This window comes from Lissotriton helveticus, chromosome 10 (assembly GCF_964261635.1).
Source record: "Lissotriton helveticus chromosome 10, aLisHel1.1, whole genome shotgun sequence".
Classification (NCBI taxonomy): domain Eukaryota; kingdom Metazoa; phylum Chordata; class Amphibia; order Caudata; family Salamandridae; genus Lissotriton; species Lissotriton helveticus.
This window is the reverse complement of record NC_136071.1, coordinates 125,597,976-125,614,975: the sequence shown is the minus strand read 5'-3', so window position 1 is coordinate 125,614,975 and position 17,000 is coordinate 125,597,976. Positions and strand designations below refer to the sequence as shown.

Sequence of the window (17,000 nt, the reverse complement as noted above, 5' to 3'; positions counted from 1 at the left end):
GGGTTTTTAAAACTGCAAAAAAAGTAGTTAGTTATTGGAGTGGTGTTTGCAGATTGCTTGTTGAGAGATTCCGCACAATTAGTCTGGCCATTAAAGCATTTCTCTTTGACTGCATTTCCTGGTCACGATGGCTATAACACTAAAATGGTGCCTAGCAGTGTGGTGTAAGCAGTGAAGAGTAATTTGGCGATAACTAAAATAAGACAATGCATATTGCAACAAGACTACAAAAAAGTACACTGGAACGGTAAACTGACTGTAGTAACGTATCAATTGCCTTTCATAGGAGAGCTCTGCTCCCAGTAAGACCTCTACTAGTGTGTTGGGTAGTTTCCACAAATCCCTTGCTATAACACACCTAAATTATCCTCAAGGGAAAGAAAATATGAGCATTGTTAGAGCAGGAGGCAATAGCTGTGATGGTTCGCTCCATTAGCATGAAGAATTGGGATTCCAAGAAAGGTGTGTGCTTGGGAAGAAGTGCTACATGTTTTCAGGGAGGTATTATAGGGGTTCCCTAAGATGCATTAATGATGCTTCTATCTTGGGGCACATGGAGAGCAGGAATAGTATGCATTCAAAGTTCATCTGAGCTAAGCAGTTCAGGCATCTATCTATACGAGTACCACAATAACTTTAATGCCCCCAAACCCCTGCCTCATTTCTGACTTTTGCCATGTATGTCTTTCTTTGTGCATTAAGGGATAAGGGTTCGTTGTCTGTAGATATAAATATTATTTTCCTGAAGTAGGTATTTGACTATTTATTTACATGCATTTGGTGAGTCTGGATAAGTAAATATCCTCTGCAAAGCGATTTACACTAGGACATTTTTAAATAACAGTGCATGCACTTGCACCCTTCAGTAACTGTCGGATGAAGCACTTCCTGTGGCTCTTGAAAGATGTCATGTTATAATGAATATCATAATATGGGGTCACTCATAGTGTGATGGAAAATATCTAGTTTTTTTCAGATGGTTGTGACCTTTGCAAGATTATGTAATTACATCTGCAGTTAAATATAATTCAACATATGCTTCATTCCCCAAGCCGTCTAGTATTCATTTCCTTCATTACTTCCTGGCACTGAGTTGCTGCTACAGTTAGCAGATGCTGTTTGTTGACTCGTTAGAGAGGTCATGCCCTTTTATGACACTAGCTGAATCAGGTACCATGAGGCAACACAGCCAATCTTCATTGCTTAGAAATGTTTGGGTAAAGGGCGATCAGCACAAAGAAACGGGGACACTGAATTTTATGTTGCCAAGAAATGCCAACAGTATCACAAAATTGAGCTTATTTATGAGGTTAGAGGATGGATTGTGTTTTATCATTCTGTGTAGATCTCAGAAGGTTATGGGAAAGCATTTGGTAACTACTTTTAGAATGAGGCGCTTGAGAATTACGAAATAGAGTGATTAATGCAGAATGAGGGGTAGGAGAAAATGGAAAGCGTCACGATGTAGATCATTTACTGCCGATGTAAACAGTTAGAAATGGTGAATTACAGCTAGACGCTTTCTTGCAAGCGGAGGAATTCCTTTTTCAATTGGGGCTTTGCCTCTGGAGAATAATAGCCAGCCCATCACGTGAGAATAAAAGACATTTCCCATGAACTGGCCTACCGATTAGTCATGGATTTGCAAGCGAATTTATGGATGTCATGCTTGGGGGTATACAATTTATGTAATTCTCCTCGGTCACATTTTTAGGATGTTGTGTGCTTTAGACTTGTATCCCCAAGGCTTTCTCTTAGGGCTCAAGATACCAACTACAGTGGCTACACCCTCCAATGCTTTGAAAAGCCCTTTTCAAACAAAACATAGTATCATACCTACTTACGCTCGTCACAGCATGAACTGCTGTGTCTTTGTGGTAGCTGTTGCAGTTCTTAAGGTTTTATAATTTGTTACTGCAAAGATGATGTTTGCACTTTGCTTAACTGCTGCTGGTTTTGACTCTTGACACAATTTTCTGGTTCAGTAACGGCATCTAGACCACATACATGAGTAGTTATTTAGAGGTTTTTATGCCATTTATTCACATTGGTACATCAAGTGATTTTTGTGTCCAAATTCAATTTTTGCTCCCACTTGAAGTTGTCACTTTTTTCAGCTGTAGAAGTTGCACTGTAGCACCAAATGAGTTTCTGCATGTTATGCAGAACAAAAATGTGTGGGTATGAATTAGCCAGATGGCCACCCTAACCTTGTATTTTCCCATCCATGTGTGGCTGGGTGTTTCAAAGGTAGCTGAGGATGATTTTAGAAACAAAGTGCAGCTTGATACTTTCAGAATACCTGGGTATCTGGATTATGCTACAAGATGGCTCAGCTAGTGAAACACTAGAAGTTGAAGTTGAAGGGTTTTGTAAAGCGCTCTACTACCAGGCGGTTTCTTGGCCCTATAGAAGGAACCTGAAACTGAAGGAAAGGGAGGAGGAGTGTAAGAGGAGTAAGTGTTAAGAGGAGTAGGCGGAGGAAAAGAGATGGGTCTTCAGAGCTGCCCGAAAGTCAAGGTAAGAAGGAGTAGATCTGATAGCTAAAGTTAGGGCATTCCAGAAGAGTGGAGCGAGTGTCGAGAACCTGGAGCCACCCGATTTCTTTTTGTGGAAGTGGGGGACCTGGAGAAGGGACTGGGTGGAGGAACGGAGGTTTCTGGTTGGAGTATAGGCAGTGATTTTAGATCTGATAAATGCAGGGGCAGTGCCGGCTAGGGACATGAAGGTCAGGCAGCCCATCTTGAAAAGTGAGCGTTCCCTGATGGGGAGCCAATGGAGGGTCTTGAGCAGGGGGGTGGTGTGGCTGGATTTGGGGAGCCTGTAGATGAGGCGCGCCGCTTGATTCTGGATGAGCTGTAGGCGCCGGCACTCATAGGCAGGGATGCCCACATAGAGGGCATTGCCGTAATCTAGGCGAGATAGAATCATTGCCAGAGTGATGATTTTGAGGGCTTCGGCTGAGAAGTAGCGTGAGACTTTGCGGATGGTTCTCAGGGACAGAAAACAAGAGGAGACCACCGAGCTGATTTGAGGTCGCAGAGAGAGATCTTGGCTGACTTTAATACCCAGGGTTTTCACAGAGGCAGAGGGAGACGGGGGAGAACCAAAGAAAGGGGGCCAGAAAGCAGAGGACCAAGGATTAGAGGGGCCACCGTTAAGAACAAGCTCCGTTTTATCGGGGTTCAGCTTTAGTTGGTTGAGGTTCATCCAGTTGTAGATGAAGGTAAGAATGGAGTGGACCGTGGAAATAGAATCAGAAGAGGGGGTGAGATTGAAAATAAGTTGGAGGTCATCGGCGTAATTGAACGCCGTGACCTACATGTCCTGTAAAGCAACAATGAGTGGGTGTATGTAGAGGTTAAACAGGAGGGGGGAGAGTGAGGAGGGGGACTCCACAGGAGACCAAGCGAGTAGGGGCCATAAAGCCCTCCAGACGAACAGCCTGAGAGCTGTCTGCCAAGAAGGAGGTGAGCCAGGCCAGAGCCGATCCCCGAATGCCGGCGCCCCTGACACGGTCAAGAAGGATGGAGTGGTCGACCGTGTCAAAGGCAGCGGAGAGATCGAGGAGGACTAGGGCCTGGGGGGAATTGGTGTCGGCGCTCCGTCTGAGCTCATCGACTACCGAAAGAAAAACAGATTCCGTGGAGTGAGCCGGCCTAAAGCCGGCCTGGTGGTCTGCTAGAAGGTGATGTGTCTCAATGTAGTTGGAAAGTGAGGAGGTGATGTGACTCTCCAAGATCTTACCTAGGAGTGGAAGGAGTGAAATTGGTCTAAAGTTAGAGGGGATGGTGGGGTCGGCGCCGGGTTTCTTTATGATAGGAATAACCGTAGCTGATTTGAACGCATCAGGTACGGTGCCTAGGGAGATGGAGGCATTGAGTAGGGTCAGAGGGGGGCTGGACAGTGGGAAAAGATTTCCCTTAGGATGTGAGCCGGGCAGGCATCAGCAGGGTAGCCTGTTTTGACCTTTCCCAATAGGGAGCAGAAGGCCTCTTCTGAGATTGCGGGAAACTGGTCAAAGGAGGAAGCAGGTGGGGGTAAGGGAGGGCAAAAGAAGAGGGAGGTGCCAGGGGGATGTTCTGCTTTATGGTGGTGATCTTCTCAATAAAGAAGTTATTAAGAGTGTTGCAGAGGGATTGGGAGGGGGATGGGTCTGGGCACAACTCTGTCGGAAGCAGCAAGCTCATTCACAATCGTGAAGATCTCCTTGGGTTTATTGGCTGCCTTATGGATTTTCTGAGAGAAGTGTTCTAACTTGGCTGTGAGTATGGCCTTTTTGTAGGCCCGAAGGAGAGTCAGGTAATGGGTCTTGAGATCCGGGCAGTAACTGCGGCGCCAATGGCGCTCGGCCTGCCGGAGTGCCAGTTTTTGGGTTTTCAGGATATCGGAAAACCAACGGTTGGCATCATGGGACGGCGCGTTCTAACCCGTCTGAGAGGTGCAACTAGATTGCAAGCCTCTAAGAGCCAGTTGTCAATGGTAGTTACCTGCCTGTTAAGGGGCATTTCTGCCAGGGTGGGGGCGGAAGAGGCTAGGGAATGGCCTAAGGCTGTAAGATCCACCCTATTCCAGTTGCGAGCAAAGGTATTTTTGGGGAGAGGAGGGGTATTGATCTTCCCCAGGGGAATGGAAAAGGTAATCAGGGAGTGGTCGGACCAGACACAAGGGGATAGCGAAGGCAGCGAGATTGAGAGATTGGTAGACCAGACTTGGTCAAGAATGTGACCGTGAGTGTGGGTGGGGGAGAAGATGTGAGGGGTAAAGTTCAGGCAATGGAGGGTGTTGGAGAAATCTTTGGACATGGTATCTTCGCGTGGATCACCCAGCCAAAAATTGAAATCACCCAATAGGAGAACAGCAGCATTGTTAACCACAAGAGTAGCCATTAACTGCTGATATCTTCTGATAGATACATCTGCCGTGTGGATTCCTCACCTTGTGAATATCCCCTTGCGTCAGCAACATTCGGAAATTCTTTTTGTAGCCTCGCGTCAACGTGGACATGGACGTCATAGAGACACGACATCGCTCGCGACTCTGCTGACGTCACCGACGCCTACAATAGGCCCACGCCGGCGTGATGACATCAGTTCCCTTTTTTCCGCGTCGTCGACGCTAACGGTTTCGGGATACTCTGTAGCTTCTAGTAACTCTGTTACTGTTTTTCTTCGTTTCTCTGTTCTCTGGCCTCTTTGTTCTTTCATTATGTCGACAAAGAAGACGGGTTTTAAACCCTGCAGAGAATGTGGAAAGATGATGTCTGTTACGGACCCACAACAGGACTGTATTTGGTGTTTGAGCTCCGACCACGACGTGGATGGGTGTTCGTCGTGCCAAAAGATGAATCCAAAGGCCCTGCGAGAAAGGGAGTCTAAGCTTCTTGTGGCAAAATTGAAAGCCGATAAGGTTAGGAAATCTTCTAAATCCCTCTCGAAGAAGTCGAGATCGGGATCGAGGTCTCGAGAGGCGTCGGCTTCGAAGTCTTCGTCGGATAATACTTCGAGGTCACGTAAGAAGCATAAGAAAAGGAGACATGAATCTCGACGTCATTCGGGTGATAAGTCTGACTCGAGGTCGAGATCACCCAAGAAGATTAAATCGAAAGTGATTCCTCCACAAGAGATTTCAGATGAAGGCGAGGCCTCGCCTTCGGAGTCGCAAGTTCATTCTCCGACTCCGGCTCCCGATCCGACTCCGGCACCGTCTCCAACTCAAGAAGAGGTCGGTGAAGTTCCTGTTGAGGAAGAGGTATCGACTCCTGTTGTTGAAACCGATTCGAATCTGCCTCGAGGTCAACCTGAGCATCCACCTTTTCCAGCTCCAGGTCAGGATCCTTCGGCGTTTCTCAACGCTATGTATGGCGTTTTCTCGAGGTCATGGTACCCCTCTGGAGCACCTTCGGGTCCCATGGGTCCAATGGCATTTAATTTGGGTGTGCCTCACTCTTATGCCCCGGCACCTTTCATGCCGTATATGCCAGCCCCGACCCTGCTGTGGCAGTACCAGGCTCCACCGAGGTCGACGCCAATGTCGACCCGGCTCGACCGAAGTCGACGACTCCTGCACCGGCGTCACCAGCTCCAAGCAAATCTATGGAGCATCCTTCTAAGCCTTCGGATTCGATACCGACGTCCGCTCCGGCGCCGTCGGAGTCGACAGTGGATCCGGCTTCACTTCGTGTTAAGCAGAGATCTAGGAGAGAGGCTCAACGTCTCCTGGAAGAGCAGAGGTTTTGTGAGTCTCGTTCTGACTTGGAAGAGGGTGAGCTGGATGAAAATTATTTCGAGGAGCTAGCAGAGGCTAGTGGTCTTGAATTTTCCCCAGAGTGGGTATTACCATCAGGCCCTGATGCACCGTCTAAGGATGTTCAGCCATATCATGTGGTAATGAAAAAAGCAGCGGGACTTTTAGGTTTAACATTGCCTACCGTTGAATTTAAATCAAATCTGCTTACTGAGGTTCTTCATTCTCTGAGCTCTGCTGTGGAACCATTGCTCCCATTTAATGATGCTTTGACTGAACCCATTATGGAGGTGTGGAAGAAGCCTTTTTCTGCTCCTGCTGTCTCGAAAGGTGTGGCTAGGAGATATAGAGTGGCTCCTGAGGACCCTGCTTTTTTGTCATCTCACCCTTCTCCTGAAAGTTTAGTGATTCAAGCTGCATGTTCAAAGAAATCAGTTGGTGCTTTTCCACAAGTACCTGGTGACAAGGAAGCTAAAAAGCAGGATCAAGTGGCCAAGAAAACTTTCTCTTCCGCGAGTATGGCGTTAAAATCAACAAATGCCACTTACCTTATGGGAAGATATGTACACGCACTTATGGACTCTATGCGTACATTGATCCCTAAGGTTCCAGAAGACTGCAGAAGTGACTTTGAGGAAGTTTTATCTGACACTCAAGCGGCAGCTCGTCAAGTCATCCAGAGCGGCCTTGATACTGCAGATTCTGTGGCAAGAATCATGGGCACGGCCGTTGCCACAAAACGTTCAGCTAGGCTTAAATCCTCTGATTTTTCTGCTGATGTGCAGTCTGCATTATTAGATCTGCCTTTTGATGGTGAAGGACTCTTTGGCAAGAAGGCAGATACAGCCTTGGAGAGATTTAAGGATAGCAGGGCAACTGCTAGATCTCTTGGTCTTCAAGTGAGAGGTTCAACAACCAGGAAGTTCAGAGGTTTTGGACGCTCTTCTTTTCGTACCTATAGACAAGGTCAACAGCAGCAACAACAGCAGCAGCAGCAAAATACCTTGTATAGGTCGTACAGGGGAAAGCAAAGGGCACGTCCTCGAGGGCGTCAAGCCTCTTCCTCCTCCACCTCTTCCAAACCCCCAGCCACAGAAAAGCAGCCCTAGGTCCGCCATTCAGGATCATGTGGGTCCGGTGGGGGGTCGGCTTACCCACTTTCTACGAGATTGGGAATCGGTTACATCAGATCTTTGGGTTCTCAATCTCGTAGAAAATGGGTATGCCCTTCCCTTTCGGGAATTCCCTCCCAATTACCCTCCTTGTCAGGGATTTTGCTCAGAGGAACATCTGTTACTCCTACAGGAGGAAGTTCAAACTCTGTTAAGAAAGGGTACGATAGAGGTGGTCCCAGAGCAGGAAAGGGGTCAGGGATGCTACTCCCGGTATTTCCTGATTCCCAAAAAGGATGGCAGGCTTCGTCCAATCCTGGATCTCTGGATCTTGAATTTTTATCTGAAGCAAGAGAAATTCAAGATGCTCACCCTTGCTCAGGTTCTTCAGGCTCTGCTGGAAGAAGACTGGATGGTGTCACTCGACTTGCAGGATGCGTATTTTCACATCCCAATCCTGAAGTCGCACAGGAAGTATCTCCGTTTTACGGTGGGATCGCAGCACTATCAGTTTGCGGTCCTGCCGTTTGGACTTACTACTGCGCCTCGAGTCTTCACCAAGGTGATGGCAGTTGTGGCGGCGTATCTCAGAAGGTCAGGGATTCCTGTATTCCCTTATTTGGACGACTGGCTGATCAAAGCAGAGTCGTCAGAGAGAGTGCTCCATCATCTGCGAGGGACAACCCAGTTGTTGTACAGGTTGGGTTTTTCGATAAATGTACCCAAGTCTCACCTGGTGCACTCCCAGCGCAACCTGTTCATAGGTGCTGTACTGGACACAACTGTATGTCGTGCATTCCCTCCTCCTCAAAGGATTCGCGACATACAGGAAATGGTTCCTTTATTTTACAATGGAGCGGTCGTTCCAGTCCTGAAGGTCCTTCGCCTGCTCGGTCTGATGGCTTCATGCATTCTGTTGGTCAACCATGCACGCTGGCACATGAGGGCGCTCCAGTGGTGCCTCCGCAGGCAGTGGTATCAGCACAATGGGGATCTCAGGGAGTCAGTGAGGATCTCCAGAGAAGCTGCGGCGGATCTGTCTTGGTGGGGTGTGGAAGGCAACCTGTCTCAGGGGAAGCCTTTTCAGTTGCCTCCTCCGGTGACCACAGTGATAACGGATGCATCCACTCTAGGGTGGGGTGCTCATCTGGGGGATCTGGAGGACAAGGGTCTTTGGTCTCCAGAGGAAAGGTTGCTTCACATCAACCTTCTAGAATTGTCGATACGTTTGGCGCTCAAGGCCTCCCTCCCCTCCCTTCGCGGTCGTTCAGTCCAGGTCCTGACGGACAACACGACCGCGATGTGGTACATCAACAACCAAGGAGGAGTGGGGTCGCAGAGTCTCTGCAGAGAGGCTCTGCATCTCTGGTCCTGGGTTCAGGACCATCAGATTTGTCTGATGGCAAATCATCTGGCCGGAGTTCTGAACGTTCGTGCAGACAGTCTCAGTCGGCAGTTCTCTACCGACCACGAGTGGAGGCTTCACCCGGAGGTGGTTCGTCACGTCTTTCGGACGTGGGGGACTCCTCGGGTGGACCTGTTCGCCACTCGCGAGAATGCTCACTGCCTGTCGTTCTGCAGTCTCCAGTATCCCATGCAAGGAGCCTTGGGGGACGCGTTCCAGTTGAGTTGGGGAAATCAACTCCTTTACGCGTTTCCTCCCATACCTTTGATTCCTCGGGTTCTGAGGAAGATTCGCCAAGACCGGGCCCAAGTCATATTGGTCGCCCCGGACTGGCCAAGAAGGGCGTGGTATACAGATCTTCTCCACCTCTCCTCTCACCCGCCGCTCCGTCTCCCTCTCAGGGCAGACCTCCTCTCTCAGATGGAGGGGCAGGTTCTACACCCCCACCTCCAGACATTACACCTTCATGCCTGGAGATTGAACGGGGCAACCTGAATTCCTTTTCCCTCCTGCCTGACGTTGTGGATGTCATCTTGTCAGCCAGGCGTGACTCCACTAAGTCTATCTATTCTTATAGATGGTCGAAATTTGTCACGTGGTGTGGGGAAAAATCTATTGACCCTTTGAGAGCCCATTTGTCTGATGTTCTTCAGTTTGCTCTTTCTCTGGCGCAACTGGGGCTTGCTGTTGCCACAGTGAAGGGCTATCTTTCAGCGCTGTCGGCATTTCTTTGTTTGCCTGACCAGCCATCTCTTTTTAAATCTCCTGTAGTTTTAAGGTTTTTGAAGGGCCTCACAAATACGTTCCCTCCAACTCCTTTTATTGTGCCTCAGTGGGACTTAAATCTTGTATTGACCTTTTTAATGGGTGCTCCCTTTGAGCCTCTTCACAAATGTCCTATGAGGCTTCTGACTTTTAAAACAGTCTTCCTCGTTGCAATAACCTCGGCAAGGAGGATAAGTGAGCTTCAAGCTCTTAGTTACAAGCCCCCTTTCTTGACCATTCATGCTGATCGAATGGTTCTTAGGACCAGGGCTGCTTTTCTGCCTAAGGTGGTGACTCCTTTCCACCTTGGTCAATCCATTACCCTTCCTACCTTTTATCCTCCCCCACACCCTTCTAAGGATGAGGAGAGGTTGCACCGTCTGGACCCCAAAAGGGCGGTGTCCTTTTACTTGGACAGATCTAAAGACTTTTGTTTGGATGACCAGCTTTTTATTGGTTTTGCTGGCTGCAAGAAAGGAAGAGCGGTCCATAAAAGAACCTTGTCGAGATGGATTGTCTTCTGCATAAAGATCCGCTACTCTTTGGCCGGTAAGGAACCTCCAGAGGGTATAAGGGCTCATTCTACAAGAGCTAAGTCGTCAACCTCTGCATTGGCTAGAGGTGTTCCTGTAGAGGATATTTGTAGAGCGGCAACTTGGTCTTCCCTCCACACTTTCGCGAAGCATTACTGCTTGGATTCCGAGGTGAGGAGGGACGGTCACTTTGCACGCTCTGTTCTCCAGGATTTCCTGGTCTAGAAGAGTGGACACCCTCCTCCGGGAGTGGGGACTGCTGTGGGACTCTATTCACAAGGTGAGGAATCCACACGGCAGATGTATCTATCAGAAGAACAAGTTACTTACCTTTGGTAATGCTTTTTCTGGTAGATACAATATCTGCCTGTGGATTCCTCACTGACCCACCCACCTCCCCGTTGTCCACACTTCTTTACCAGAGTTTCTGTAATGTATTTATTTTATTGTCAAGGGGTTGTTTATTTCAAATGTTTTATTGCATTTGCTTCACACTGTGTGTGTTACCTTGATATTTTTATGATATTTGTACTGCGTATACTGTGTATATGTCTACTGTCATTGGTCCGTCCGTGTGCGTCGAAGGCACGGAAAAAAGGGCGGAACTGATGTCATCACGCCGGCGTGGGCCTATTGTAGGCGTCGGTGACGTCAGCGGAGTCGCGAGCGATGTCGTGTCTCTATGACGTCCATGTCCACGTCGGCGCGAGGCTACAAAAAGAATTTCCGAATGTTGCTGACGCAAGGGGATATTCACAAGGTGAGGAATCCACAGGCAGATATTGTATCTACCAGAAAAAGCGTTACCGAAGGTAAGTAACTTGTTCTTCTGTGGCTTGCTGGCCACACGTTGAGCCTTCTCCTGCAGGCCCCCAACTGCACTCCTATTTACCCTTACCGCTGGCACTGCCATATGCCCCTCCTCAGGCTGCCCGAGGAACTCCTGTACGACCCATCCTCCTTCTTGGAGCTTTGATCTGGAAACTGATCAACATCAGCAGCAGCTCAGCCATGTGCGGGAGAGGCAGATCAATAGTCAAAAGCAATGTTCCTGCTACTTATTTTTCTCTCTGTCTGTCTATCAAATGTTGTGAGTGCACTTTTCTTAGCTCTGTTCAGCATCCAGAACAGTGGCAAGCCACCAAGTGGATGTTTGGTAGTGAGTTACCACTTTGATTGGGGTGCAAAGAGTGAGAGTGGTGAAAGGTCCATCAAGATTTGTTTTGAAGAACTTCCAGCAGTACAGAATTCAATGGTCTAGCAGGTTTCACAATTTGAAACCTAATTTGGGGTCAGGTTATTTAACTAAAAATGAGTTGGCAAAAGATGCTTGGACTCATTCTAGTCGATGTCTGTGGGTACATGCTGCAGTTTTTTAAATACAAAAATGAGTTACAATCACCCCAGGCATGATTAATTGCGTATGCTGAAACACCAAGATCACAATTGAATAATAAGTGTATGGTTAACCCTGAAAGAGGATTGTTGGGCTATGGTCAACAAAGTCTCTCACAGACGAGGCTTCAAATGCTTATGTAGAACTAACATTTAAAATATCTTAGGCTTAAGAGCTAAGAATACCGGGTACATTAGATTTAATTATTTTGGAAGAAATTCTAAACTCAGTGGGCAACGTGGCAGTACCATTGTCTTACCGCAGATCATATTCTATCGTTATTAACAAACAAGAATTTTATAAACTGAGAACGGAATAAATTGGCCTAAAAGTGTTCCTGAGTTGGTACTAAGTCCTATAGAGGGAAGGGACTGAGAAATGTGAAATAGTGAGATGTCATATTTTTCTATTCAGAGCAGTAGAAGAACTGAAGAGGGTACAGCTAAATTATTATTTATGAACCAGAAGTGTGAAATGAGCAGATAATTCCTATTTCCTATATAGAAGCACTTGGTGAGAGGGACCTCAGTACCCACTGGCCTTCTATGCGAGAATATTTTGAGTTTAGCAAAAATTCACTCAAACTGCTGTGCTGGTGCTCTGGCAGTAATCCAAGAAGATAAGTTACATTTCAAGTAGTACTTCCCGTGCCATCATTTTATGCTCTGATGAAAGAATGCTGAAATACAGTGTAGAAGGCTCATAAAAAGCGCTCTGATACCGGATATCTTCGAATCTAGTTAGCGCTATACGATTATTATAATTTTTTTAATGTAATTCTTCATGTAAATAAGTCCATTTATTGGTGCAAATTTATGTTTCGTGTATCACAGAGGTAAATTTGAACTTGTTAATGCTGCTATTTGTGAACCACTGTATTTCGACATTAGTATAATACTGTGACACCCGTCAGCAGCTCCCAGGGTCGTTTCTGAGGGGAGTAAATAGGCTACTCAGTTTGTTAATTCATGGTTGTAAGATAGTTGCTTCTAATAGAGCCTAAGAATACTATGTTTGGTGCTATACGTTATGTACAGAGGTGTGCTGCAACCATGCTGCCCAAAGTAGTAGCTGCTCTCAAGCATGCGATGAAGCAGAGAAATGTTGGAGAGATAGGGTCACTTGGCATATACTTCACCTGCCTCACATCATTTCTATCCTATTGTGAGTAAACTTGGAGACAGTATGAACCTCCATTAGGAATGGGTACATGCACAAAAACGTCTTTCAAATAATTTGAAATTTGAAATATTAGTTCAGAAACAAATGTTCATTTGAAAGATGTTCTGAAACAAACGTATTAGTGTATTGTTCATTGTAAATGTAGCATGTTGGCATAACCGAACGGAATTGAATGTAGAAAAAAATTGCCTTTTGTGGCATTAGTCCTTTGGAGTGGCCACCGAAAGCACAGAAAAATTAAATAAGGGGAGACTATATAGTCCATAAAGAAACAAAAGGCCTATTTCCTTTAATCAATACATTTCATAATAAACAGATTAGGCCTATAACCATGATCATGGCTTACCAACATAGATAACTCAGTCTAAACTTTTTAAAGCTTTGCCACTAGTTAAAACGTGCAATACAAGCAGTCTTTTTAGTGCAGTCACTTAAATACGGCCCAATCAAACCCTGTACTCTGGTGGATTAACACATAGGTAGACCTATAACCCACTCTTAGTAGTACTCGAACAGCTGTCTTTTCACCTAAAATTCATGTAGTTTATTGTAGCCCGTAGCATTTAATACTGCTCTCAAACACAAACCTGTTCGCTGGAGTCTAATGTTGATTATGGAATGTGAGGGAGCTTGGACTGCAATACGTTCTTCATGACTGGCTTCCTCCCATCAGTGTTTCTGCCAGAGGAAAACGAGCACTGTAAACTAGTACTCCAAGACACTTTAACAGCAGTGTAATGTCATGTGTGTGGCTCTGAAAGTCCAGGCCGTACTGCTTCTGGCACTGGCAGCTGGATAAATAAAGAAACTAATGATAGCTGTGTGGAAGGGAAGCATTTTGTTCTGTGGAAGCACACAAATTCTGTCCAATCAAAACGTACTCATAGCTACCAACGTGGGCGGAGCCAACATTTCTCTCTTTCTGTAGTACTCCTAAAAGCCTTTTGAGGTTGATCACAACGCATCTGGGGACAGCTGGTTTGTTGGGCCAGAGCTAAAAAGTGAACATGTTTTTTTCAGAAACAGAGTACATTGTACTAAACTCCAATATCCACATTTAAAGTACAGGTGACTGCATTTTGTTTGTGGAATTGCATTCATGACAAAAATGACTATTCTTAGTCAGTTGGGAAACACGCTTTCAAATCGTGAAACCAATCTGGTAGACCTAGTTTCGTCCTGCACGCCACCATGTATTCACACACTTTATTTCGCTGATTCTTCTAGAGTTTAAAAGTGGGGAGGCTTGCTTTCTGGAAAAGCGTTTACCATCCACACAGACAGTAGACTGACAGCAAAAGCCTAACCATTAATTAAATCGGAGACTGGTTATTGTGCATACTCCTAATGCGTGTGTGTGATATCAGGAAGGAAGCAGAGCTGGCGGGTGGCCTAGAAGGAAGAGTAGTCAGGAGAGTAGCAGAAGCCTGGATGGCTGAGGAAGAGAAGCATACAAAACTGTTGTGTGTGTGTCTCCTTGCGTTTTAGTGACCGTGTGTGTTTTTCGTTTGCGTGAGTGTGTGACTGTTGTGTTCACTGCTTAACATTGTAAAATACTGCCTCTGTCTCAATGATGGTAATTCTGGGCGACTTTAGCTTCCTGCTCGTCCCTTTGGTGAAACAATGGCTTGCATATTGGTGGTATTGCTTTGCGACTTGTGAGCATCTATGGCATGATGCCCACCCCATGTAAAATGCTGTCCTAGGCACAATGGTGGTAATTCTTGTTTAATTGTTGGTATCCATGAGATGATGCCTGCCCTTGGTAGAATTCAAATCATTGCATAGCAGTGGTATTTCTTTGGACAATGTTGATCCTTAGTATGATGGTGTTACTTACAATGTATTGCTTGTCCTGGAATAACAGTGGTAATTCCTGACGTACTATGAACATCCTTGGTATGAAGGTACATTGCATCTCTCGAATAATGGTCTAAAAAGAAAGGGGATCTTCCTGCCATATTGTAGATCTCCATGGTTTGATGTTGCCTGTCACTGGGCTTAACGCTGTCAATGGCATAATTCCTTTCATAATGTTGGTATGCATGACATGATGGTAACGCCCTTTGGCATAATACTCACCTTGGCTTACTGGTGGCAATTTCTTTCATTTTGTGGGAAGCCATTTTTAGAATGGTACCAAACGCAAATAATTTAGAATACATTATAGTTGAAGGAGGTTCATTGAAGAGGAATCAGCTTAGCCAACCCTGTCTCCAAAACCAAGGACATATACTACTTTGCCAGTTACTAGAGTTTAAAGGGTGAGTGAGAAATGCAAACACAAGTGCATTTGTAAATGCTTTTGCAAATCTTTGTTCCACTAGTACTGGTAAGTACTATGGATATTGAGTCAGCTGCTTATTTGTTGAGCAATTAAATGTATGCTGTAATCATTTTATGGGGTTTTATTAAAGTATTGTACTGTTGTGAGGTCTGGCCCGAAGATGTCTATAGTTGTTTTGCCAGCCTCATGTGATGACCAAAATCTTTAACATTTGCATTCATAGACAAATACAGAAAGTGGCTTTGGGCCAGCACGCTTCATCCATTGATCCATTCATTCACATGTTGCTTACACCAAGTACAGCATACAGCACGGGACAGTGTGTCAGCCCACTTCTGCCACTGACATCATTTTGCCAGATCAGCTGCAAATCCACCTAAAAAAAGTGAACTTAAGTACAATTTTTTCTACCATTTTGTACCCCTTTTTATTTTTTAGTCATGTATGCGTATTTAAATATGCATTCAGGTTACAGTAATTTAAAGACAATAGTAAATTTTCCTGGACGACCCATATTTTCTGTGATGTGCATTACAACTAAAAAGAGTATGTCTATAAGTACTTGCACTGTTCTACTAAAGATTATATGTGATGGTTAATTAAAATAATAATAATTCCTTTGAGCAAATGACCTCCATGTTTGAGGTTGCAGAATGTTTTCTTGTTTTTATTTTCATGACATATGCATGCAATCAAAAATAAACATTGCAGCACCCACTTAAAAATAGAATAACCATAAAACAAATACCATCGGCGATCATGCATCTCATCGAGATGAAAGTGGTCATGTTTTAGGAAGTCCAGAGAAAGTAAATATAAATTGATAATTCCGCATTGATTGCTGTTGAATATTATGAACAAGGATTACATTGTTGTAATAATTAGTACCAGTGCCACTATGTGAATACTGCAGTTAATGTATTCTTTCAATCATAGTTGCAAAGTTTGTTAGTGGATTGCTATAGAAAAAATAGGTTGAATTAAGAAAGTACGACCATAATCAGATAGTGCAAGAAAGGATTTTGCACACTTTACATTGGTTTATCACTGTGTGATTAGAGATGTGTAGAGTGGAACGCTAGCTAAATATTAACTCTTAACACATTCATGTTTTCATATTGTTGTGTTCCTTTTGAGGAAGGAACATATATTCATCAAGAATCTTTACTCTTTGGTTTGCAGAGGAAGCTGTCCCCGCACTTTGTAAAACAAGGACTGTAATTTATGAGATTCCTCGCAGTCAGATCGATCCCACCTCTGCCAACTTCTTAATATGGCCACCTTGTGTGGAAGTGAAACGTTGCACTGGCTGTTGCAACACAAGCAGCATGAAGTGCCAGCCTTCACGGATACATCACAGAAGTGTGAAGGTAAGAAAATGAGAAAAGATTTCTTCAGTGTAGTTCTGTGTCTTCATATGTGAAATGTGTGTTTTTTGACCTTCATACGCCACAAAGTGTCGTCTTTAGAAAAGTCCCTTGAATTAAACTTACCATTACTTCACTTTTCTCGAATTAAGGGCCTGATTACGATACTGGCGGATGGGATTCTCCGTCACAAACATGATGGATATCCCATCAGCCGTATTACAAGTTTCATAGGATATAATGGAATTGTAATTTGGTGGACGGGATATCCATCACGTTTGTGGAGGAGTAACCTTGTCCGCCAAGTTCATAATTAGGTCCTAAGTACTGATACTGAGGTCCAGTTTAGATGTTGGCTTCCAAAGCCCACCTGATACTCGCAGCAAAAGGCTCACAGTGAGGGATATTCGGTCTTAGAATTGTCATTACCTCTGCTCCTCTTCAATGTTTATATTACACTCGACTTTGGGTATTGTGGACTTTATATTCTTCTGGAAGATGTTTTTATAGTCTAGATATGAGCTGTACAGTGACTGCTCAAAGGTTTGTCATGGCTGTTATGCAGTTTGTTGTCGTTTTTTTTTCATTTCTTCTATCCCCACAAATATTATGAAGGATCTTTGCTCCATAAACTGTTCTCAGCAAAAGGGAACCTATTAAGCATTATGTTTAATGATCATAATACTTCAGATTCTTTAGAAGTTACA

The 17,000-nt window shown here is 45.1% G+C and overlaps 1 protein-coding gene across 2 annotated transcripts in view; it reads left to right on the top strand.

The window, feature by feature from the left end:
* PDGFA (platelet derived growth factor subunit A) overlaps nucleotides 1–17,000 on the top strand; it is a 96,121-nt gene that overhangs the window by 35,826 nt on the left and 43,295 nt on the right. For both annotated transcript variants that reach the window (XM_078664905.1, XM_078664904.1), the window contains exon 4: nucleotides 16,109–16,296. In XM_078664905.1, coding sequence (XP_078521031.1) covers nucleotides 16,109–16,296 — 188 coding nt within the window. The remainder of the gene's footprint in view (nucleotides 1–16,108; nucleotides 16,297–17,000) is intronic.